The 26,665-nt window shown below is 43.5% G+C and overlaps 1 protein-coding gene across 1 annotated transcript in view; it reads right to left on the minus strand.

The window, feature by feature from the left end:
- The window catches only part of RHPN2 (rhophilin Rho GTPase binding protein 2), a 45,357-nt gene extending 20,412 nt beyond the window's left edge, over positions 1-24,945 (minus strand). Inside the window, exons 1-4 of the mRNA XM_034425772.3 lie at positions 24,639-24,945; positions 8,679-8,794; positions 7,800-7,928; positions 2,098-2,173 (exon numbers count right to left, since the gene is read on the minus strand). Of these exons, the coding sequence (XP_034281663.2) occupies positions 2,098-2,173; positions 7,800-7,928; positions 8,679-8,794; positions 24,639-24,707 (390 nt within the window). The 5' untranslated portion in view covers positions 24,708-24,945. The remainder of the gene's footprint in view (positions 1-2,097; positions 2,174-7,799; positions 7,929-8,678; positions 8,795-24,638) is intronic.
- Between the last annotated feature and the right edge of the window lie 1,720 nt (positions 24,946-26,665).

Here is a 26,665-nt window from a genome sequence, read left to right on the forward strand (position 1 = left end):
ATCTATAACCTGATATTGAGAAAGTTTCCACATCCAATGGCATCAAAGTGATTTGTTTTAAAAGTCTCATGCTGAATGTCATCAAAAGTTTTCCGGGGAATTTACATGACAAGGTTTACGGAAAGCTAGATTCCTAAACTCTACAATGAAAGCTGTGAATGAAATATGTATTTTCATCCACCCCACTTAGCTTAAAAATATATTTTAAAAACCAAGATGAGATAGAACACGATCTCATCAATAGAGAGAGTAAACGACCCTGTTTACACTGATCTCCTCATGTGACTAGATGCTCTTTTGATCTGATTAACGAAGCTATTCCTTAAGTTCTTATAGATATTCTTGATTTGTAGCCTATATTGCAGGCAAACTCTGCCCCGCAGCCTGCAGTTCAATCCTGACGGGGCTCAAGGCTGACTCAGCCTTCCATGTTTCCAGAGATCGGTAAAAGGAGGACCCAGATGATCGGGGACAAAATGAAATAATGCTTACGTTGTAAACCACCCAGAGAGTGCTGTAAATCACTAACGGACAACATATAAGTCTAAATCAGGGGTGTCAAACTTGATTTCATTGAGGGCCGCATCAGGGTTGTGTTTTACCTCAGGTGGCCCAGGGTGGGTGTGGTCGGGTTGGGCATGACCAGCTCGACGTCACTTGTGTCGGGGGCGCCTGTGGTGGCCCAAGTGCTCTGCCAGCAAAAACGGGTTCCCGAGCGCCGGTTTTGGTTGTCACGGCAACCAATCGTTTTTGCTGGCAGAGGGTTGCAGGAGGTCGTGAGCAACCGCAGGCCGGTCCTTTGCTGTTTCCAGGGTGGTCCGACGGGCCAGATCGAAGTACCCCGCAGGCTGAATCTGGCCTCCGGGCCTTGAGTTTGACACACCTGGTCTGCTATTATACTGAAGTTCCTTGGCCTGAGTGTTTCTTAAGCTTGACAACATCTTCCAGATGTTGTGAATGTCAACTCTCGGAATTTCCCAACCAAGATGGTCATCGATGAAAATTCTAGAGTTGCCAAACGTTGTTTACCTCCACGATTGGCCAGGTAAAAGGGGGTCATCTCAAATTCCAAAGTCTGCTGGACTTGTTTGTTGCTAGGACAGATGACTAGCAGGCCTAATGTCCTATCATTAGGAGAATGACGCTCAAAAGGCTTGATCCTACCCTTCAGCAAACTAGCTTCCACAGCTAATTTTAACACTTCCTGGCCCTTCTCAAAAAAAAAAAAAAAAAAGCTGCTGGACTTTAGATCTCTTTCATCATCTAGCACAAAGCACAACGTTTTGGTGTGATCTCCGATTTTTAAAAGCAGAAGAGAGGCTTGGGGGTAGAATCCAAAGAATAAAGTCCATAAGTCAGACGTATCCAGCAGTTAGGGGAGAGGGAACCAAAGATAAAGGCATTGAGAAAGAACTAATTTAATGCGTAGTATATAAATATTTGCCTAGCTACCGGTCAGCAGCTTCTGGATAAATCTAACAACAACAATAACAAGAGTTTTGAAATACAAAGAAGGAATTCCTACGAAGCTCTACCGCTCTGTCCAAATTAAATCTGATCTGGTTTCTATTTGTAACTTGTTCATTATTTTATTCCTAGGAGAAAGCTTAAGGGGAAGAGCTATTTTCAGCAGAATATTGGCAATTTACTTTTTTTTTTATAGCAATTATTTCCTTTCCTTTGCTTTTTATTGTTATTTATGAGCAAAAAGCCTTAATTCATTTAGCGCTGCTCAGGGGTGAAATTCAGGTTCTGGAGAACCATTAGCGGAAATTTTGAGTACTTCGGAGAACCGGCAAATACTACCTCTGGCTGGTCCCACCCCCATCTATTCTCTGCCTCCCAAGTCCCAGCTGATTGAGTCCCAGCTGATTGAGAGGAAATGGGGACTTTGTAGTAACCTTCCCCTGGAGTGGGGAGGGAATGGAGATTTTGCAATATCCTTCTCCCAGGAGTGAGGAGGGAATGGAGATTTTGCAATATCCTTCCCCTGCCACGCCCACCAAGCCACACCACACCCACTAAGCCACGCCCACAGAACCGGTAGTAAAAAGATTTGAATTCCACCCCTGGCGCTGGTGCTTGAAAAAACAGTACCTTGAGGGGTCCTGCGAAGTCCACGTCTTTAGTCTCTTTCAGGCCAAGCGGTATCAGAGGGATGCTAAAAGTTTCCCTGCGTTAAAAGAAGAAATCCACATTCATATCTTTGATTTATACACAAATGGGGTGGAGAGTTGGTGGCTGAGAAATTGCTATATATAAATGTCTTCATTTGGACTTCCTCATCCGACTCAGCACACGGAACGGGACACACCCGTTCCCTGTGGCTTAAAGAGCAAAACTTTTCCAGGCTAAAGGCCACGCTTGACCTTTGACTGGCATATCGTGAAGACCATAGTCCTAAAAATATATATGAGCTCCCGATGCAGAATAAAGTAAAAGCAGGCTTAAAACTCAGTTTACTTTAATTAGCTCATATTCAGTTTTAATGAAAAATAAATTCCAATAATAACATTCACTTCGTGCTATCCTTATGATTTAGTCACGTGTTGCTGTTGTCACTAATATCCCACAAGTCCTGAAGGCAACTTTTGCAGACGTTCTTGAAGCCATAGCAAGAATTTGGGGTCTAGGTGTACCCTGGGGCCACTTCCCACTGCCCCACGTTTAAAAAGCTGGAGTTAATTAAACTATAACCTGGAGCCAGCATATCTAAGATAAAAGGATTCCCATATATCCTCCCGGAGTTTATAGTTTTGTTTACCTGCCTACCCATCTTCTAACGTCCTGCTCCTTGCATCCTGCAATCTAGTTATTTAGTTTACAGATATAATCTTCTCCAACTCCCCAGAAAAATCACTGGAGTGTAGGCACTTAAGTCAGAAGCCTTAAATTTGCCAGTGGAAATACTCACAAGAAAGGGAAATGACCAATCACAGTGAGATGGATTTAGGAAGATGGCCAATCACAACAAAGATGAGGAGCATCATGATCAATTAGCATGAACAGCAGGAGGAACTGAGCCCTGGAAACTTCTGGTTCTCCAAAGACATGGACTAGCCTCAAAACAGCAAACAGTAGTCACGCTACTAGAAGGAGTATTCCTGGAATCTATTCAAAGTCCACCATCCTTAACTCTTCTTTTGTAAGAAATAAGCACAGATCACTTATCTTGCCTCTTCGGAAAGCGTTCCACATACAAGGGTTGTCCAATCTGGGCAACTTGAGGACTGGTGGACTTCAACTTCCAGAATTCCCTGGCCAACATAGGAAATTGTGGGAGTTGAAGTCCAGAGGTTTTAAATCAGGGGTGGGCTTCAAAAATTTTAGCAAGGGGTTCTCTGCCCGGTTGCTGGGTGGGTGTGGCCATGGTAGGCGTGGCCTAGTCAGCCTCCTGCACCATGCCAGGGGGGACTTTTTGCCCTCCCCAGGCTCCAGAGGCTTTCCTCAAGCCTCCGGGATGGCGACAACAGCCTCCCCAGGCTCCGGAGGCCCTCTGGAGGCTGGAAATGGGCCCCTTTCTGGCGTTCCTGAACTTCCAGTAGGTCTGTTTTTCTCCCTCCCCGAGCCTCCACACGTGCCCTGCACTTACCTGCATCCAAAACGGGCCGCATGGGGACTTCTGGGAGAGGGGGGCAGGGTGGGCAGGGCCAGCCAGGAGTGGGATTTGGGGGTTCACCGAACTGCACAGAATCTTAGCTTGAGGTTCTCCCGAACCCCTAAGAACCCCCAGCAACCCACCCCTGTTTTAAATGTTGCTAAAGTTGGACACCCCTGCCACATACTAATAGATCCAACTGTTCTAGCAAAAATAAGCAGAGATTCTAAGCATAAAACCATCACCATCTCTTGCACAGGAATATCTATACATTCCAACATAACGTTGCCTTTCCACTATTTTCTCCTGCTCCTTCTTCGCCATTGGCAGGAACAAACCTAAAAGCCATCCCAACAGGAGAAATCTACTGCTAGAGTATTATTTCGAGGCAGCCTGGATTTGGAGGGAACTGAGAAACAGAAACAAAGCTTTCCTTCGGATTTTCAGTGTCCTTCTCATGATCATTTTTATAAAGCTGCCAAGGCTTGTACATAGCTTTCTAAGGCCACCAGTGCTCTTGCCAACACTCGAGATGAATGTAGAGGGGCATTCAGTTCTCCTCCTGGTTCTCTGAAATGCCAAACTCACGGGGAGAAGAATAGAATAACAGAGTTGGAAGGGACCTTGGAGGTCTTCTAGTCCAACCCCTGCCTAGGCAGTAAACCCTACATCACTTCAGACAAATGGTTGTCCAACATCTTCTTAAAAACTTCCAGTGTTGGAGCATTCACAACTTCTGGTGGCAAGTTCTTCCACTGATGAATTGTACTAACTGTCAGGAAATTTCTCCTTAGTTCTAAGTTGCTTCTCTCCTTGATTAGTTTCCATCCATTGCTTCTTGTCCTGCCCTCAGGTCTTTGGAGAATAGCTGGACTCCCTCTTCTTTGTAGCAGCCCCTGAGATATTGGAACATTGCTATCATGTCTCCCCTAGTAGACCTGTAGACGCCCCTCTTCTAAATATTCAACCAAGCTCACAACCAAACTCAGAGAGCACCAAGGATCCCTCATTTCAACTCTGAGGTACAAATATTCTCCTTTATCGGTGAATATTGGCAAAATATTGAAAACTTAATGGATTAATGCACCAATTGTGATCAATAGATGGGTTTAAATCCCAGTGACAGCAAGACCCAAACATATATGTAATACCGTGATCAGGATTTTTTTTTTTCTTTAATAAAGCCAGGCTTGTATGCATTTGTTCAAAGTAGCATTGTCTAAGCGTATTCTACTCTAGCATTTGCTTCATGGCTGAGCAATCTTCTTCCCCATAAAAACATCCTGTGAGGTCGGTTGGGCAGATTGACTGGCTCCAGGTCACCCACGAAGCTTCCTTAGCTGAGGTTCAACCTGGGTCTCCCCAGGACTAGTTAAACACCTTCACCAATTAAATCAAACTAGTACCTTGATTCACATCTGCCTTTATTAACTTTAAACCTGGGCATCTACTGCAACATGGTAGAATAAAGGCATGAAGGCAGAGGAAAGTCATCTGCCATTGTGGGTGTGTTAAAATGTAAGTTCCATGTGTTGATATTGCTTACATAAGGATATACCTCTTCAATTTGGTCTCTCGCCCACCTTTTACATTGTTCTTACGGCTCCCTTTTACAGTGGAACTGTTGACATGATGATGGATGGCGGTGCGGGCCTCTCAATCCAGTAAAAAAAATGTCCAACACTATTAATAATCCTGGTTTGCAAACTCTAGTGTCTCTCTTCACACAACCCTTGCCCTGGGATGGCCTTCAAAAAATTTATCAAGGGGTTCTCTGCCCGGTTGCTGGGTGGGCATGGCCATGGTGGGTGTGATCTAGTCAGCCTCCTGCACCACGGCGGAGGGGATGTTTTTGCCCTCCCCGGGCTCCGGAGGCTTTCCTTGAGCCTCTGGGAGGGCAAAAACGGCCTCCTGGACTCCGGAGGCCCTCTAGAGGCCTGTTTCCAGCCTTTCCAAACTTCCAGTAGGCCTGTTTTTCGCCCTCCCCAAGCCTCCACACATGCCCTGCACATACCTGCATCCAAAACGGGCCGCGTGGGGACTCCTGGGAGGGGTGGGGTGGGCGGGGCCAGCCAGGAGTGGGATTTGGGGGTTCTCTGAACTGCACAGAATCTTAGCTAGAGGTTCTCCCGAACCCCTGCGAACCCTCAGCAGCCCACCCCTGCCCTTGCCCAAACGCCATCTTAATTGTCTTAAAGCAGTCTAAGAATCTAAGCCCGCATCAGCTTGCCTATGTATTTGGGATGGAAGAATTATTTCCTCAGACTGCTCTTGTGAACCTGTCGAAAAGTCCTTTGACTTATTCTCCAACAAATGGAGAATGCCACCTGAAGCCACCAAATGCCACTGGAACAGTAACATCTCATTCGCTTCCAAATAGAGCTGTTGGTTTTTCCAATCTCAATATTCTCTCCCCTCAAAACACAAAAAATGATCGGATGGACGTTTTACAGGAATGTCAAGTCCAAATGTTGGGAGTGGGATAGAAACTTCTTAAATGAGTAAGGCCAACAATTAGTAAATGCCATTTTAACATATGCCATATCGTAGTCCTTGATATTAAATCTCCTGCTGCAAATTTAAGATAAGATAACCTGTATTGTCATTTACTGCACACAGTAAAAAAACCTGTTATCTGCTCTCAAAATTGCTACCTACCTGCCTTCCATTGAGGACCTGTATACTGCACAAGTCAAAAAGAGGGCTGTGAAAATATTTAGAGACCCCTCACATCCTGGACATATAAACCGTTTCAACTACCTTCAAAACAACGCTATAGAGCACTGCACACTAGAACAACTAGACACAAGGACAGTTTTTTCCCGAACGCCATCTCTCTGCTAAACAACTAATTCCTCAGCACTGTCAAACTATTTACTAAGTCTGCACTACTATTAATCTTCTCATCGTTCCTATCACCTATCTCCTCCCACTTATGACTGTATGATTGTAATTTTGTTGCTTGTATCCTTATGATTTATATTGTTTCCTGATTGCTTATTTGTACCCTATGACTATCTTAAGTGTTGTACCTTATGGTTCTTGATGAATGTATCTTTTCTTTTATGTACACTGAGAGCATATCCCCCAAAGCAAATTTCTTGTGTGTCCAATCACACTTGGCCAATAAAAAAATCTATTCTATTCTATTATAAAAGAAAGTATATATCTACCCATAGACACACATAACACACACACACACGTATAGATATTAATCACTGTCCATTGTGAATACATAGCAGAAAGAGCAAACTTGAAAGTTCACAAGGTTGATGCACAAAACTGTGACTGAATCTTCTATAGATGTTCTGCTTCGGATACCACGAAGCTTCCTCCCAAAAGGTAACAAGGAAAACAGGTTGTGAAGAGGGTGTGCATTGACCCAGACAATACTGTGGCCCCTGCTTAAGCATCACTTATATGCTATGTCTTGAGCAGGGGTGTCAAACTCAAGGTCCGAGGGCAGGGGCAGATCTGGTCTGCAGGGCCACCCAAGAAACAGCAAAGGACTGGCCTGCGGTGCCTCTGCTAGCAAAAACAGAGCTCAGGAAGGCCGCATGTGGCCCTCCCAGGCTCCGTTTTGGGCTGCGACGACCTCCTGCCGCCCTCTGCCAGTGAAACGGAGCTCGGGCGGGGGCACAGCCCCCCCCCTCCCGAGCTCCAATTTCACTGGCAGAGGACGGCAGGAGGCCATTGCAGCTGAAAATGGAGCTCTGGAGCCTGTTTTCACTGGCAGAGTGTTTGGGCCACCACAGACGCCCCGACAAGAGTGGTGTCATGCCCACTCTGGCCACACCCACCCCCCAAACACCAACCCTGATGTGGCCCCCAATGAAATTGAGTTTGATGCCCCTGGTCTCGAGTATATTCATTCTCTGATTTTCCTGTTTGCTTCCAGCCGATTAAAATAAGGGGAAGAATTGCCTCTGCCTTTCTCCTTGCCATCCAAACCACCTCTTTGGCAGTATTAATTACTCTGAATACTTTTCCCAGAAGCAATTTAAAAGCTCTGGCTTAATCCTTGGGCACAGCAGGACCATTTCAGTAATACAGCTTGTTCTTTTGTCTTTTTTTTTTTTTTTTAAGATTCTTTCTTCAGTTTTATATTCTTTGGCTTGTTTGTTTTTGCATCCGTTAGCAAAAAAAAAAAAAGAAGAAGAAGAGAGCATCACTGCAATCATTTCCCCCCCCCTTTACTTACTCCGTGTTCTGGTACACCTCCACGGAGATATTGAGTCCTTCTAACTCTTCCTTGAGGATCTGCAGGTTGGAATTGACGTAGCTGAGTTCCAGCAACACCTGTTCTCGCACTTTGGGGCTGGTCGTTGCACTGCCAAAGGAAGTTGCATTTTTTTTAAAAAAAAATGTTTGGAAAACAATCACTTAATAATAAAATGAGTCTTACTATCATTTTCTCTATTTGCAGTATCCTTCCCCTGGAGTGGGGTGAGAATGGAGATTTTGCAGTATCCTTCCCCTGCCATGCCCACCAAGCCACACCACTCCCACAGAACCAGTAGTAAAAAAAATTTGAATTCCACCACCGGTCTTGGGGTCACCTTTTGCAAACTCCTGACAAGCAAAATTAATGGGCAAGCCAGATTCACTTCACAGCCGTGTTACTAGGTTAACAACTGAAGTGACTCACTTAACAACTGTGGCAAGAACCATTGTGGAATGGGGCAAAACTCACTTAACAACTGTCTTGCTTTGCCAGGCGAAAGTTTGGGCTCAACTGCGATCATAAATCGATGACTACTTTAAACTCAAGAAGAAGAATGTGGTTAAAATCATCCCGTTGCATCAAATGACACGTAGCAATGGGCTTGTTTCGAAAGGAAACCATACAGAAAGAGAAGCAGGAGAAAGCTGGTGGAAGAGCGGACCCCTCCTTTGAGGGGAGAACAGTGAAAACATTATGTAAATCGCCATGCCAAGCTCTGCCTTCTATTTATTCCCAATAAGGTGTTGGAGCGAACGGACTGCTGGCTGGGGAGTGAGAGGCTGTTCCTGTTGAGAAGGACAAAGGCTGCATTTTGTGACTGCGGGCAGAAAGGAGAGGGGACTCGTGGGAACATACCGGAGAAGGTTTTCTGCGCCAGCTCTCATCCTCACCGCTTTCAGAATCTGCTGGTTCAGGACAGCTCTCCGATTTTGCAATTTGCTCCGCCCGGTTTCCGCAAGGGGATTGCATCCCTGGATAACATAAAAAGACATCCTTTATCAAAAGGACGGGATCATAGAAAGGAAGAAGGAAGCCCCCCAAAATAAAGCCTATCTCTGCATTTTAGAAACGAAACTTTTGAAACTTTGAAAAGAATGAAACTTTTGATTCTGGGTTTTACAGATTAGGGTGATAAGATTGAAATGACGGGTTTATACTATTGTGGTAAAACAAAAAAAGTTGTGATTGTTGTTAATGCCCTATTCTACTGTAACAGTGAAGTCAATGCTTCTTTTTCTTTCGCTACCCTTCCTCGCTTTTCTCTGCCCTTTCCCCCTCCCTATCCCTACCCTTTTATTTGTTTTCGCATTTTGTATTTTATAACACCTTACAACCTAATAAAATGTATTCTGAATGAGAAATGGTGGAGTTCATGCAGAAAAATACCCTGTTTCCCCGAAAATAAGACATCCCCTGATAATAAGCCCAATTGGGCTTTTGAGCGCATACGCTAAAATAAGCCTCATCCCCCCCGAAAATAAGCCCTCCCCGAAAATATTTAAACGCAGAGCTGGAAATCAGGTAAGATGTCAAGAGGAGCCCTATCTTGTTCCACGCGCCCCAAAATAATAAGACTTCCCTGAAAATAAGGCCAAGCGCTTATTTCGGGGTTCAAAAAAATATAAGACAGGGTCTTATTTTCAGGTAAATACGGTAGTTCTAGATCTTTTTGAGAAAGAAGATGTGACAAGGGACTGCGCCTGAAGTCTGTAGCAAGAGGGGGAACTCCAGATGAGGGAGAATTCCAGATGTTGCAAACCTATTGCTCCCAGCAGCCCCTGCCAGGATGGCCAAAGGTGAGGGATGCTGGGAATTGAGGTGCAGCAATTATCTGAATAGATCCGTCTCCTGTCCTTCTGTAAATTTTTGGAGGAATTTCCACAAATGAGTCCTGCATCAACCATCTCAAATAGGTTAGTCAACTTCCCTCCCTCCTGATTTTCTTTTTCTTCCAATAATCAGCTTTTGCGACCAGTCTTGTCATGTAGGCATTTCGTTTCCAGAGGGTTTGTGGGTTTATTCCTAGCATAGGTCTTCTGCTCAAATTTTCTATTATTTCCCACTAATATTTCCCTGATGTTGGCCATGAAAATATGCACACCTGGAGAACTGACCTATCCGTTACTTGAATAATGGTTTTAAATATGAGGAACTTTTAAGAACTATAATGCTATTTCCTTTCTTTTCTTCTGATTTTATGGGAACAATAAGCCCTTAATGCCCTGTGATCTGAGAAATTGCATTTCAGGTGAGCCCCCCTTTAACTACTAGTGACCATTTGAGATACAATGGACTTCCCCAGAGCTACTTATGTTGTATGGATGTATTATTATTATACTTCCCATCTTCTTTAGCAACAGCAATAGCACTTAGACTTATATACCGCTTCACAGTACTTTTACAGCCCTCTCTAAGCGGTTTACAGAGTCATCCTATTGCCCTCAATAATCTGGGTCTTCATTTTACCGACCTTGGAAGGATGGAAGGCTGAGTTAACCTTGAGCCTGGTGAGATTCGAACTGCCAAATTGCAGGCAGCCGGCAGGCAGCAGAAGTAGCCTGCAGTACTGCACTCTAACCACTGTGCCACCATGGCTCATTACTACCCCCTCTTATTGGTATCATTATTATGCACAATATTACTCTCTTGTTTTACATGTACACCGAGAGCATTTGCGCCGGAGACAAATTTCTTATGTGCTGAATCAAACTTGGCCAATAAAGTATTCTACTTTATTATGACCCATTTTCGAAGTTCCACCAGCCATGTCCACATACCCCTGCACATGCTGTCCTTGAAGGAAGATATCGTGCAGGATTGGGTTTTCACATCTCATTAAACCAAGATGAATTTCAGCATTTGGCACCGAATTATAAACTGCCAAATTATGAACATTGGCTGAATCTACTCCTCGTGTTGTGCCATAAATATGGTACACAAAGTGCAACGGCTGGCACATCACAATTATGCCAGTACCAACAAAACCACAATGAGGCTGAGCTAAATGTAGCCCCTACTGCCAGCGAACTGGCCCATGGAATCCAGTCTTCGAGATCTGGAAATCTTCAAAGCCCTCATATGTAATTTAGGATGACAGAGATGGAACCTGTCAGACTCTTTAAACAAGCCACATCCTGGAAACTGACCTGTGAGCTGTGGTCCTTCAGAAGGAAGTGTTGCCTTCAAATGACCCGGTGTTTCATTTCATTCAAGAGATGTTATCAAACCACACTGCCATACCACAAACTGGCCTTTTATTGTGTTTTTCATCAACCAGAGCAGAAACAGATCAAAACAGCAGATAGCTGACCCGACGTCTCCAAAATAACTTGTCCAAATGTAAGGCTGTCACCTTGGTATGTGAGAATATTTCACTTTTATGTCGTGTTTCAATCCACAAACGGGAATTCCAAGCATTTTTCCCCACCTAGCCCAGGCTATCTGGATATCTGAATATCTTACAAAGAGACTATAATGGCCAACGTTGTTGGGAGGGATTTCCTCAAGTTTCTTTTAGAAAATCTTGCTTAGATTAAAAAAAAAAACCTTATCTTCATTCATGACAAGATCTCACACAAAGAAAACTAGAAGACATGGCACTTCTGCTGTGTGTTATCTTTTCTTTTCTATTTTCTTTTTTTTTAAAAAAGAGAAACAGTTTTATTTTGTGGCTACTCTCTTACCGAAAGATAAGAAATTCAAATATGATTAGGACTGCAGAACAGGTTAAACAGATTGCTTAACTAGAACAAACACCGTATTAAGGGCAGTAAAGCTTCAAAATCAAGGAAAGATCAAAAGCCAAGGCCATCAAAACTGGCAGACCCAGGTAATTCCTCAAAACCCGGTTCCAAATATCTAAGAGGCTGTCACAAAGACAGTCATAGAGTGCAAATAAACAATCGAATCATACTAGGAAACAATATAAATCGTAAGGATTCAAGCAACAAAGTTACAGTCATGCAGACATAAGTGGAAGGAGATGAGTGATATATAAGATGAGACTTATAGTAATAGTAATGCAGACTTAGCAAATAGCTTGACAGTGTTGAGGGAATTATTTGTTTAGCAAAGTGATGGCATTCGGGAAAAAGCTGTTCTTGTGTCTAGTTGTTCTGATGTGCAGTGCTCTATAGCGTCGTTTTGAGGGTAGGAGTTGAAACAGTTTATGTCCAGGATGCGAGGGGTCTGTAAATATTTTCACAGCCCTCTTTTTGACTTGTGCAGTATACAGGTCCTCAATGGAAGGCCGGTTGGTAGCCAATGTTTTTTCTGCAGTTCTAATTATCCTCTGAAGTCTGTGTCTGTCTTGTTGAGTTGCAAAACCGAACCAGACAGTTATAGAGGTGCAGATGACAGACTCAATAATTCCTCTGAAGAACTGGATCAGCAGCTCCTTGGGCAGTTTGAGCTTCCTGATGGAAGCTCAATGGGTAGTCAATATTGTCCATTAAGACTGGAGCTGAAGCCCTGGACAGTAAGCAGTACCAATGGATCCTACTCGAACTTTGACAGATAACCAAGGAGTCCATAGGTCAAAGTGTTGTCACTGAGTCCTTATTTCTGAACAAACTTCTGATCAGTCTCTACATGGACCATGGACCATGGACCGTTCTTCAGTTCTTCCCTCATGGTCCAAGCTACCTCCCATGTCAAAGAAAGGAGATATTTCTGTTCCCCTTATTACTTGAATTACTGAAACACAGAAAGCAGATCAACTTATTCTTTTCAGAAATACCTGTTTTCTTTTCAAAGCAGGGGAAGGCAAGGAAAGTTGGCCTAAAACAGATTTTATGAAAAACACCGATGTCCCTTGAGGTACGTTTGAGAAAAGAATGGTTTGCTGCTTGGATGGAGGCTGGTGAGAGAGAGTTAAAGTCTCCATTGGAAGTTAATGAGTTGCATTGGAAACCCAGTAAAAGCAGAGCTGGGCAAATATTAACCAGTATATAAAAGGAGACTTCCTGTCCTCCTTAACATGTCTCTCGGAGAAAAAGCTGTCTTAAATGGGACGCAGTGGCTCAGTGGCTACGATGCTGAGCTTGTCGATCAAAAGGTCGGCAGTTCAGCAATTTGAATCCCTAGCGCCGCGTAATGGGGTGAGCTCCCGTGACTTGTCCCAGCTTCTGCCAACCTAGCAGTTCTAAAGCACATAAAAAATGCAAGTAGAAAAATAGGGACCAACTTTGGTGGGAAGGTAACAGTGTTCCATGCACCTTTGGTGTTTAGTCATGCCGGCCACATGACCACAGAGACGTCTTTGGACAGTGCTGGTTCTTTGGCTTTGAAAGAGAGATGAGCAGCGCCCCCTAGAGTCAGGAACGACTAGCACATATGTGCCAGGGGAACTTTTATCTAAAAGGAGAGTTCCTGTCCTCCTTAACATGTCTCTCGGAGAAAAAGCTGTCTTAAATGCCTGAAGAATAAGATACGAGTCTGACATGACACTCTTATTTCGAAGAAATGAACAATGGAAGCAAGAAAGTTAATGTGTGCCCGGCTAGCCATACGAATTTAAACTACTTGCCTCCCATTTGAATAAAATCCAATTTCTTTGTTGTTCTTTCTTTTTGGGGCTGGGTGAGGGTGGGAAAAGAAAGGCCCATGTTGCAGACTTGCATTCAGAAACCAGTCAAGCTGTTGTCTGTAAGACTTAGAAATAAAAAAAGGTGCTTGGTATTGAAACCTCTAGAGAGCCTCAATCAAAATTCACAGTTAGCAACTGAACTAAATCGCTAAGCAATCAAAGTGCCAGCAGTCCACTTTTTAAAACTTCTGATAATGAAACCATTGAAAAAAAAAAATGGAGAACTCCTGCAGACAATTGGAGTGATTGATTCTATTGAAATGTTGATTGATGAAACCAATGACTGCCGGAAATGCATGCAGAGTACAGTCCATTAGGGTGTGGTTTTTTTGCAATTGAATTTAGCCTTTCAATGGATGCAGATCTCAATAAATAAATAAATAGCTCCCTAATGTATTATATTGGAAGAATGGAGACCTTTGTGGCCTGCCTAAGATCTATTACATGGAGTAGTGCTACTCCTTAATTGCTTCTCAAGAAACCTGCTTTCATTTCCCTAGAGCTGCCATCAGTGCATATTAGCATGACACATTACATTTTATTATTTATTACATTCTAGAAACAATTAAAGTGTTCCTTTAACAAAAGGGCACAACATTCTGGGGACAAAGGACTGACTTTGAATCAAATACTGAAGAATTTGGAAGAGCAAAGACAAACATGAAGCCGAATGGCGTGAAATGCAGCAAGGTATTATTAAATATAGTCAAGAGAATTATTTATCAAGTGTTTCTCTCCTTGCTGCATTAAAAATAAGAATCTGGGCTGCATCTCTAGAGGCTTCAGTGAAGCTGCATGTAATTCTGGGGCTGCAGCCTACATCTCACAGGCTTAATATATAATTTGAGTGCAACAATTACAGAAGAAATACCCCATCTCTGCAATCTCCTGTCTTCCACTGCTTTAACAATCCAACCCATTTGGTTAAAGGATGTTTGGGAAATCCAATTTTTTTTCCTGCAAGCTGTCCTCAACAGTCGAAAGAGACCTTTAGTTGCCAGCGAACCGTCAATCAAGCCTCAGTAAATCATCTTAGTGGGCAATTTGGAGTGTTCAGTGGCTTGTATATTTGTCACAAGGTGCATCTGCTTACGTTGGATTTCACTGCTTCAGCTTTGAAGAGGAGGAAGCGTCCCAGGGGTGGGGTGCTGGGGATTTGCAGGGGTTCAGGTCTTCAGGAGAACCTCTAGCTAAGATTCTGTCCAGTTCGGAGAACCCCCAAATCCCACTCCTAACTGGCCCTGCCCATCCCGCCCCGATCCTCCCCTCCCAGGAGTCCCCACGCAGCCCGTTTTTGGTGCACGTAAGTGCATGGCGCGCACAGAGGCTCAGGAAGGGCAAAAAACAGGCCTACCGAAAGTTCAGGAAGGCCCGAAGCTTGAGGAGGCTGTTTTCGCCCTCACAGAGGCTCGAGGAAAGCCTCCAGAGCCTGGGGAGGGCAAAAACACCCCCCCCAGCTGTGGTGTAGGAGGCCAACTAGGCCACGCCCACCCAGCAATCAGACAGAGAACCCCTTGCTGAAATTTTTGAAGCCCACCCCTGAAGCTTCCCAATAGTAGCAACACACACAAGCCATATTTTAAAACATCAGGGAAACAAGATTATTGAGGTCTTTGGTTCTTTCTGAGCTTGGTGGTCTCCTTGTAGATGTTTCATTAGCAAACTAGGTAACATCACATACATATACAGCCTATATATTGTTGGAAATTTTAACCACCAGAATAAGACTCATACTAATAGATCGAGAGCTGCCCAGCCATGATATTATTCAACGGAGGAAAATGAATATTGTTGCAATAACCAAGCAGACGGGAAATACCTCCAGTCTAGTTGAACGACAAATTGGCTTTTTCCGTAAACAGTTCTGAATTCCGAAATCAGATCTCCTGAGTGACAGAAATACATTTCCAAAGGTGCGACTGTTCTGTAGAAAAGGTTATTTGGGCTTGACGCCAGCGGGAACTGGGGATGTGTGTGTGTGTGAGTGACTTCATCTGTTGCTGTGTGTTTCAACTGATAAGCCACCAACACAGAGCATAGCATACATTGGGTTCACAGCGAGATAAGGCGAAGCTGAAGGTGGATTTGCTCCTGTGGTTTCCATGACTTCTGAAGCTCCACCAGTGTTATTGTCTCCTCACCAAAGCAAACAAACGATTGAAACACTAATTGCTTCTCTGAACACAAACAATTGCTTAGAAAGCACCGTCTATTCACTTTTTTGCTTGCAAAAGGGGGATTTCTCACATTTCTTCTTCCCAAACCCCTGGATTTACATACTTCACCACTCAAAATCTTCAGTAACAAGATCTGTCAGTTCTCGGTCAAGAAACATTCTTATATTGCTGGCCTACATTAAATCAAGCAAGTGGATTAGATGGACGCCCTTCTATTAATTCACTATTCTGTCATTACGCTAACCCAGGTTTTGGGTCAATAGGCTGGATTTGCAAAGCTAAGCCAAAACCAAAGAAACCACTTTATTATTTGGAGTGTGTTATCTGAATCCAACCTATGTTTATGTCAACTTGGGAATTCAGTAGAGCAGAACAGGGCTTTCTCTGAAGAGTAGAATTTGGGGAGGAAAAATGAGAAAGGACTGTATTTTTCATGCTTAGTGAACCGTACTAATCCTATATCCATCTCTTGAAAACTTAAAAAGATGATACAGGTTCCTGCAAAACTAGCAAGTATATATAGAATAGATCAGTTTTCCCCAACTTGGATGCATTCCAGCTGGCAGGACTTCAGTTCTCAGAATTCCTCAGCCAGCATGAGAATTTTGAGTCAAGATCTGGGGAAGGCTGACATAGAAACACTCATAAAGGAAGCTGCTACAGCCTAAAGCAGCATTTCTCAAACTTCCTGGCAACTTTAAGATGTTATGAAGGTCAACTTCCAGAATTCCTCAACCTCTCCCCACTCCCAAAGGCTGCAGAATTCTGGGAGTTGAAGTCCACACATCTTAACCTTGCTAAACTTGAGAAAGGCTGCCCTGAAGATTCCTGCAGCCAACTTGAAAGAGTTCCTTCTTCACCCAGCTCTTTAACAATTTATATGTATAACTCACTGCCCCAAAATGAATCAGTAGCGGCCATCTAAATAAAAATCAGAAATAGTCAAAGGATTATAGGGCAATTAAATGGGTCATCAGCCAGGACATTAAAGCAATTTATACAATTGAAAATCTATTGTAGTATTTTACATATGAAAAGTCGTATTTTATCCAAAGCTGTCTAACTTAATCTCTTGAGTTAACTGAAGAAGCTTCTTGGATAAGAACTGAAACATTTTCAAGAAAAAACCAAGAAAGTCCAGTTTCCTTTATTTGGGAAAAAAAAAAGACATACTTTCAGACTGTATCAAACACAAGCAACTGGAAATGAACAAAGCAGATTTTTCTTCCTGTTACAGAATATTATACCAATTTGTCAGCTTGGCCCATCTGAGCTCCACAAAAAGCACCTTTTTTTTTTTTTTTTACATTTGTGAAATGATTCCTTCCTTTCACGTTTTTTCTCCTTTTTCGAATTCAAGGTGATATATATAGGAAATCCAACTTCTCTTTGCAATGCAACTTTGCCTTTGAAAATGTTGTCTCTGGCCAACCTGTCACTGCCCCCACCCAGCTTAAGCTAATACAAAGGGGCCAGGAAATTACAAAGGCACAAGTACATGTCTTAGAAATGGAAATAAGAATCAGAGAAGCTGATACGGCCGGGAGGGGGGGGAATTAGAATCTGAAAAGTAAAGGTAAAGGTTCCCCTCACACATATGTACTAGTCGTTCCCGACTCTAGGGGTCAGTGCTTATCTCAGTTTCAAAGCCGAAGAGGCAGCACTGTCTGAAGACGTCTCCATGGTCATGTGGCCAGCATGACTCAACGCCAAAGGCATCCGGAACGCTGTTCCCTTCTCACCAAAGGTGGTCCCTATTTTTCTACTTGCATTTTTTACGTGCTTTCGAACTGCTAGGTTGGCAGAAGCTGGGACAAGTCATGGGAGCTCACCTCGTCACGCGGCACTAGGGATTCGAACCGCTGAACTGCCAACCTTTCGGTCGACAAGCTCAGCGTCTTAGCCACTGAACCACCGCATCCCAAACATTAGAATCTTACTGATCCAGTAATGGTTCTTCCAATGACTAGTGGTAAGATTCTAAAACCCATCCATGCAGGCAGAAAGAAAGGGGGGAAAAGACAAATAGCTCATCAATAGAATCAGATAACTTTACTAAGAGAGAAATAAGAAAGTAGATAAATAAGTAAATAAGAAATAAGAAGAGCCTTGATAGTACAGTGGTCTACGCACCCTGTTATTAACACAGCTGCCTGCAATTACTGCTGGTTCGAATCTCTCCAAGGCTCAAGGTTGACTCAGCCTTCCATCCTTTCTAAGGTAGGTGAAATGAGGACCCAGTTTGTGGGGGCAATAAGCTGACTTTGTATAAATATACAAAAGTATGAAGGCTATTGCTTAACGCATTGTAAGCCGCCCTGAGTCTCCGGAGAAGGGCGGCATATAAATCAAATTTAAAAAAAAAAAGAGAAAAGAATAAGAACCAAGAGTGCCCTGAAGGGATGGGCTATTTCTTATCTCATCTGCCTACATTTGCTTTGCCAAACAATGGGCTATAAATATTTCTACTGTCCTTCTGTTTGCCAGAGTCAATCTTTCTCTTCCCCATTTTACCGTAACCCTAGGGCTGAGTTCTTAATCATCAGATGAACAACCTGCAGCATTTTCTGGCACATTTGGCTAACACGGCACCCCCCCACCCCAGCCATGTCACGGGAGCGTGACTAATGCCTCAGCTATCTTGCTTCATGAACGGGGAGTATGAATGATAAGGTAAATTTAAACTTCCGCACCACTGGAAACCTGCCTGTACGTTTAATCAGCCTTAGGTGTATTTATTTATTCATGAAATATACAGGGCCACCCATCTCACAGAAAAGTTGACTCTGGGCGGGGCGCTTGACGACAAGACTATAAAACAATTAACACGTTAAAAAAAAACTATTATTGAAACATTTTAAAATCACAAAGACGAAGAGAGAACAGCAGATGTTAACAACAATGGAGACACCTCAGTATCTCCAGGGGACCTTGGAGCCCTGAAGCTTGATGGCATAACCAGATTTTGAGGGACTTATTTTATTTATTCATTGATTTATCCTTCCAGAATAAATTTTATTTATTCGTTTATTTATTCTTCCAGAATAAATTCCAGAAAATTCCAGAAAATCAAGAGGAATAGAGGCAGTTTTACTTCAGGGCTGGGTGTGTTCATGCTTGTCATAATCTTTCCCCTTGGAGGGGCCAACTGAGCAGTTTGGTGAACTGGTCGTTGGAAGAAATCATTAGGGCAGAGAACCAGTTGTTAAATTATTTGAATCCCATCACTGATCTCACCCTAATGATTTCTTCCAACGACCAGTCCACCAAACTGCTCAGAAAGTTAACAACCGGTTCTCTCGAAGTGGTGCGAACTGGCTGATTTCCCACCACTGGGTAAGGTGTTGTGAGTATGTTCTGAAGTTTGGGAAGGATTGAGAAGCATAGGAGAAATGCGACCCTCTGGTCACTAGTCAACCTCCATGGAGAAGATGCTTCCTCCCAATGTTTTTCTTCTCCATTAACATCACTCCTCATTTTTGGACATGAACTTCCAATCAAAGAGGAGAAGTCTACAACTCTACTTAGGGAAGAAGAACTGAGTTTAGAAGACAGGACATATCGGTGACATATTTCGGTGGTTAGAAGAAAGCATGAGTTCCTATTGATGCAAACTGGGGTTTGTTTGGTTTTGGAGTTTTACATGGAGCCAGTTATGCTTTAGTCAATAAGCCACGTTAGGCCAATCATGGCTTGGTGCAATATAAGAAGCCACTTTAAAGCTGCTCATCATGCAGATTCTACACCTGCTTCCAAAGAATGGGCTGTACCATGGAAAAATTGTTGTTTACTTCTTCTGTTTTTCCCACTCTTCCTCTAAGGAATTAAGATAATAAAAATAGGATCTCTGATTTCCTGTCTTAGGCACCCCCTCAATGTAAATAAGATGCAGAGCCTGGTTTGGTAGCTGAAGAGACATTGGAACTCTGCTCTTCCAGGTCAAATTCTAACCCAGGAAGACCTCGACTTACAACAGTCCTTTTAATGACCATGGAAAGTTATAATGGCACTGAAAAAAGTGACTTATTACAGTTTTTCACACTTATGACCATTGCAGCATCCCCATGGTCACATGATCAAAATTCATAGGCTTGGCAACTGACTCATATTTATGACTGTTGCAGTGTCCTGAGGTCATGTGATCCAGAGGTGATATCCAGAGCCTTTCTAGGAGCCTGGGGAGGGCGAAAACAGCCTTCCCCATCCTCCCCGGAGGCCCTCTGGAGGACGGAAACAGCCCATTTGCCAACTTCCAGTGGGACCAGAAGGCCCATTTTTTTGCTTTCCCCAGCCTCCAGAGCCTTTCTAGGAGCCTGGGGAGGGCAAAAATGCCCCCCACACCCATGGTGCAGGAGGCCGACTAGGCCACACCCACCATGTCCACGCCCACCCAGCAACCGGGCAGAGAACTCCTTGCTAAAATTTTTGAAGCCCACTCCTCAGGCCATCTGTACATTGGTTACACTATTTAAAGCTCTCCACTTTCTTGGATTATCTAAGGCTACACTTTCACTTCACCCAATCATCATAACTGGGTGGAGAGTTTAGCCAGGCACGTATGTATATTTACCAGAGAGAGTGAGAGAGAGAGAGACAGAAAGAGAGAAAGAAAGAGAAGCGGGGTGGGAGAAAGATACTCTCACTAATATTTGCACAACTTTCTGATGAAGTTGAAACCTGTTGATGCCAGGCGCTCTCAAATGAGCTGCCAACCCTGCCAATGTTGTTGTTAGAAGTGCCCTAAATTTAACCTGGTAATCTAATACACAGGCAGAAACTTTGCCAACTTGTAAGCTCTCACCTGAGGCTAACTCCTCCATTGTCACATTCCTAGTTGGCGGAAAATGCAAAACCGAGATCTGACATACCTTATTAGATTTCTTTCCTTTAGAATACTGAAGGAGGAGGAGGAGGAGGAGGTGGTGTTGGAGGAGGAGGAGGAGGAGGAGGAGGAGAAGAAGGAGATGGAGAAGGAGAAGGAGAAGGAGAAGGAGAAGGAGAAGGAGAAGGAGAAGGAGAAGAAGAGGCAAACCCACCAACAACCCCAAATCCTTCAAACAAACAATGACAGTTGTCTCCATAAAGGGGAGAAATCCATCATCAGGAGAATCAATAATTGGAGAACTTAATTAGGGTTAACCAAGATGGGATCAAAATATGCTTAGCAGTTGTTGAGAATGGTTGCACATCCTTAAGTGTCATTTTGGTTGGTTCTAATAAGGACAACATGACTCCACGTTTTGTTTATTTTTAAAAAAAGAACAATTTCCTTTCATTATGGGAGAACCTTTCATTAGGGTTTTGTAGCTGAAGGAAATCCTTCCATACCACTCTGAAGAAAACAACAGCCCTTCTACCATTAGAAGTTGAGCTTAATCTAGGTGAGTCTTGACTTTTTAAACTGAAGTTTGTGATCTACCAGTAGCTTTGATAACCCATCATTATAGAGTAAACATAAGGAATGGAAGGGAGGGAGAGAGAGAGATCTTATCAATTACCATACTGATTTCTCGTAACTCCATTAAGTCTTGATATATCTTATTTGGTTTATGGCTCAGAGTGTTCGTTACACTTGCTTATAATTCTATAATCTTTCAAAATTTTAACATTTTAACATTTTAATTCTCATATACTGTTTTATATTACTGTACTGTATACAAACTAAAAAGCAGAGACATCACCCTGCCAACAAAAGTGTGTATAGTCAAGGCTACGGTTTTTCCCAGTTGCAATTTATGGCTATGAAAGTTGGACCATAAGAAAGGCTGAGCGCCAAAGAATTGAGGCCTTTGAACTATGGTGCTGGAGAAGACTCCTGCGAGTCCCTTGGACTGCAAGGCGATCAAACCGGTCAGTCCTAGAGGAGGTCAACCCTGACTGCTCTTTAGACAGCCAGATCCTGAAGAGGAAACTTAAATACTTTGGCCACCTAATGAGAAGGAAGGACTCCCTGGAGAAGAGCCTAATGCGGGGAAAGATTGAGGGCAAAAGAAGAAGGGGACGGCAGAGAACAAGGTGGCTGGATGGAGTCACTGAAGCAGTTGGCGTGAGCTTAAATGGACTCCAGAGGATGGTAGAGGACAGGAAGGCCTGGAGGAACGTTGTCCATGGGGTCGCGATGGGTCGGACATGACTTCGCAACTAACAACAACAACAACTGCACTGTACTGTATACCATTTACTGAGTGAGATGGGCAGTCCAGAAATACAAAATATAAAATAAATAAATAAATAAATACAAGCCCAGCTAAAGTGGCTTCTTCAACAAATAAACTTTTGCAGGATCCAATCTGGGACACGTATATTCGCCTTCATTGGTAAATCAACATTTATTTATTTATTTATTTTTAAAAAACTTGTTTTTCTACAATGCATGAACCCCAGAGATATACTGTACTGCAATACTTGAGTTTGTCAAATACTTGCTCTCAAGCTCTCCCTAATTTTAGTTAGTGGAACAACCCACTGGGTTTGGCCTGAACATTGCAGTTATCAGTGACTGATTTAGTATGACTGATCGTAAGCCAAAGGAACAGAAAGTTCACCTATCTTTGGGAAATCCGGTGAAGTCAATTGTTTGCAAGGGATTATAATTTTTAAAAGGTCTGCGGATTCTTATCTGGAAGTATATGAAAAGTAGGAAGCAGAAGTTGCTTCTGAAGGAATGTTAAATATATGACACTACCAAGAGCAGAAAAGGCTTCAGCGGAACAGGAAAAATGCATCACACCACCCCATTGAGACAGTGGTTATTTCTACCACTTACACAGATGTAGCAGATGCTGATATATATTAAATGAGCATGCAATGCTACATAATTAAGTTGCACCTACTAGCTGCTATAATGAGCACTTCCTTACTTTAAAACAGGATTTTACAAAACTGAAGGTATAAGTTTTGTAAAGAAGTTTTGTATCCTGGACCTTTTGAGATCATTAGACAATCTGTGTGTTTTGTTTTGTTTTTTGTTTATCTGTTTGTTTGTTCCCATAGCAGACATCTAAAAGTCCGAAGTCACACTCTTAAAACCAAGGGTATGCCATCAGGGGTAAGTTGCTACCGGTTCACCCCAGTTCGGGCAAACTGGTAGCAGCGGCGGCACCCACCCGCCCAGACATCATCAAAGCGAGCGAATCAGTAGTGCCGGGATTTGAATCCCACTACTGTATGCCATTCAATTCTGGCAGCATTATTTCCAAAGGCACATGTACACCTTAAGGAAGGAGTTGTTCTTGCTCTAATGTGGAGGTGTCCAGATTGAGACCCTTCAACAGATATCCCCCAAATCTGTGACTGCAGCCTCAAAAACCCCTTTAAAAGTTGCCCAGAATTTAATTTTTCAAATGTTCAAAGGCAATAACGATTCGCCTTATTCATGCTCACCGAACATTATCAATCCAATTTCAGCAAATGGAATTGTTTGTCTACTTTACACTGGCCTTTGTCACCTGCAACAACAGGTTCATGGGACATCTAAGCACAATTTTACCCCGGCCAAAATTAAGGGAAGCTAATGAAGTTTATTGAAACGATCTCTCTCCTTTTGGTAGATATTAACCAAACAGTAATTGGGAAACACAATCGTAGATCTTCCCTTATGGATTCAACACATAGTAAGACTCGGTTCCCGAGTAAATCTAGCAAGAATTTGAGTAAAACAACATAAAATTAGGCCTGGCTTTCCCCCACCCACCCCCTCTTAAGTTCCCAGCAGAAATACTAACTGTGGCCTGAGAATAAACCGGCTATATTCACTCACTGTTGGGTTATAGAATTAATCAGTTTTGCGAGTTCATTCAGTACAGTTTTTTTTTTTTTTTAGTTCATTCAATATCGTACCTTGAACAAAAAGCTGTTAATCAAAGGATCAGGTTTCGCATTTAATTCCCTGATCAAGGCAAGGAAAGCATGTGCCAAGCACCCTTAACCGAGATGGGTCTCACAAAAAGCCAAGACCTACCCAGACCCCTTTCCCATAAAAGCCACAAGAGCGTGGCACCACGCAGAAGAAATCTCCAGCAAATTCTACTGACCCCAGATGCCACTCTCCCGTACTGCCCAGTTTATCACCCTCCGCAAAGCGATGCCAAGGCGTTGTGCCTATTTCTGATCCATAAATATATCCCATATAGCATGCAGCTGGCAGGACCGGGGTGGAGTGGGGGAAGGCAGCAGACAACCCAAGGGACCAAGTGGCTCAGCAGACTGATAGCATTGTGATTAACACCAGCTGCCTGCGATTACTGTAAGTTCGAATCTCCCCAGGCTCAAGGTTGACTCAGCCTTCCATCCTTTCTAAGGTAGGTAAATTGAGGACCCAGATTGTGGGGGCAATAAACTGACTTTGTATAAATATCCAAAAGTATGAAGGCTATTGCTTAACGCATTGTAAGCCGCCCTGAGTCTCCGGAGAAGGGCGGCATATAAATCAAATTAAAATTTTTAAAAAGTGCATTTCTGGATGAGAGTCAGTCAGTGTCTCCCCAGTCCTCACCCACCACACCACCACTACCCCTTCCCCTAATTCAGTTTTCACCCACCAGGCAGAGTTTACACTCCTTTCCCAGTTTATACAAGGAGTGGGAGGGAAAAACGCAGAACTTTTCCCGAGATTTTCCCTTCGCCAAGAAGGAAGGGAGCTGGAAGGGGATGGCGGGGGTAAGGCTCGTCTCTCTGTCGCGGAAGGCAAAACACCCCTTCACACACACCCCTCCCCAATTCTCCTCTGCATTTTTCCCTTCAACTTCAAATAAAGGAGGCTCCGAATCGGCGGAGAAAATACCTGTTACGCAGGCGGGAGGATGATGATAATTATTATTATTTTGCTTTGCTTGCAGGCGGGATGATGATGATGATGATGATTTTGCTTTGTTTTGCTTTGCAAAAGTCCAGTGCCAACCGGACCAGATGAGAACAGAACTAATCGGAACCAGGTGGGATGGGGGTGGGGTGGAAGCAAAGATCCCCCCACTTCCACTCCCGGGAAACCTCGCCAAGAGTCGGTAGATCCCGCGCCAGGAGGGACCCCCCCCTGCCCTGCCCTGCGCTCACCTTGCGAAAATAGCAGGCGCCTCTCTGGTCCGCGGCCGGACAGCCGGTGGGCAGCAGCGTCTCCGTCATCTCCAGCGGCTGGTTAGGGGAGCCGGGGCTGCCTCCGTGGCCAACTCACCAGTGCGCCCTCGCCGCCTCGCTTGAGCGCCCGGGCGCAGCACCAACTGCGGTCTGGCTGCTCTGCAGGCTCCGCTCCCTGTTGCCCTTCGCTCCTCCCCTTCTACCTGGGCAACCCGAGTCGAAGGGGTGGAGGAGGAGGAGGAAGCGCTTCCTTGGGCTGGTGCCTTGTGGATTCGGGCTGCTGCGCGGGTCCCTCCCAGCAGGGGCTGCGCAAAGAATCAGAATGGGAAATCGGAGTTGGAAGGAAGGTTTATTATTTATTTATTTATTTATTTATTTATTTATTTATTTATTTATTTATTTATTTATTTATTTATTTATTTATTTATTTATTTATTTATTTAATTTATTTACTTACTTACTTACTTACTTACTTACTTACTTACTTAATTACTTACTTACTTAATTACTTACTTACTTACTTACTTACTTACTTATTTACTTATTTATTTATTTATTATTCAAATTTCTATACCGCCCTTCTCCTTTCGGACTCAGGGCGGTGAACAGCCAAAATAAAAGCATTTCGACATAAAGGACGATTAAAAATAGAATTTAAAATAATTAAATATTGGCCCATAGTTTAAAATTTTATCAATTTAAAATCCGTATCAAAATTTAAAAACCAACCATAATAATCATAAAATCGAGAGAGACCGGCTAACTGAAAGAGATGAGTTTTTAGGGCCCGACGAAAAGTCCGGAGGTCGGAGATCACTCGTATCTCTGGGGGTAGATGGTTCCAAAGGGTAGGTGCCACCACAGAGAAGGCTCTCCTCCTGGGGGTCGCCAGCCGGCATTGTCTGGCGGACGGCACCCTGAGGAGGCCCTCTCTGTGGGAGCGAACTGGCCGGTGGGAGGCTATTGGTGGCAGAAGGCGGTCCCGTAAGTACCCCGGCCCTAAGCCATGGAGCGCTTTAAAGGTGATCACCAACACCTTGAAGCGCACCCGGAAGTCCACCGGAAGCCAATGCAGCTCGCGCAGGAGAGGAGTCACATGGGAGCGCCCCGTCGCTCCCATAATCCCCCGTGCGGCCGCATTCTGCACAAGTTGGAGCCTCCGGGTGTACCCCAAGGGGAGCCCCATGTAGAGAGCGTTACAATAGTCCAGACGAGAGGTGACGAGTGCTTGAGTGACTGTGCGTAGGTTGCCAGGTGTCCACTATTTGAGCGGACAGTCCCGCTTTTTTTCACATTATGTTCACTATCTTTTTTTTTTCACAAAATAGTGGACATTTTTTTTTTATTCAAAAACTTTAGGATTGTATATTTTTTTTAATATTTCTCAACGTGGCATTGAAAGTAAAGAATTATCCCTTAAACCCAAAGAATTGATCAAAGCTGCGCGGTCAAATAAAAAATGCGCATGACAGCAAAGTAAAATGTAATTTAATATTTTACATAGTATTATAATATATTTGATGTTTTTTTTTTTTAATTTGATTTATATGCCGCCCTTCTCCGGAGACTCAGGGCTGCTTACAATGTGTTAAGCAATCGCCTTCATACTTTTGTATATTTATACAAAGTCAGCTTATTGGCCCCACAAACTGGGTCCTCATTTCACCTACCTTAGAAAGGATGGAAGGCTGAGTCAACCTTGAGCCTTGGAGAGATTCGAACCAGCAGTAATTGCAGGCAGCTGTGTTAATAACAGGGTGCTTAGACCACTGTACTATCAAGGCTCTTGATAGTTTTGAAGTTTACTTAATTTTTGAAGTTTAAGTAAAGTTTTTTTTATTGAAAAGTTTTACAAAGAAAAATCCCCCCCCTCGTTCCCTCCCCACCACCCCCACACCCCTTCCCCCCCTCCCCCCCAGACTTCCCAGAGCAAAATACAGGGTATTTATGTTAACAATCATATGCTAAATTAGCCTAACTATTCTTAAACTGCCAAATTCCCCCCC

This window comes from Pantherophis guttatus, chromosome 11, assembly GCF_059756535.1.
Source record: "Pantherophis guttatus breed Tessera chromosome 11, ASM5975653v1, whole genome shotgun sequence".
Classification (NCBI taxonomy): Eukaryota; Metazoa; Chordata; class Lepidosauria; order Squamata; family Colubridae; genus Pantherophis; species Pantherophis guttatus.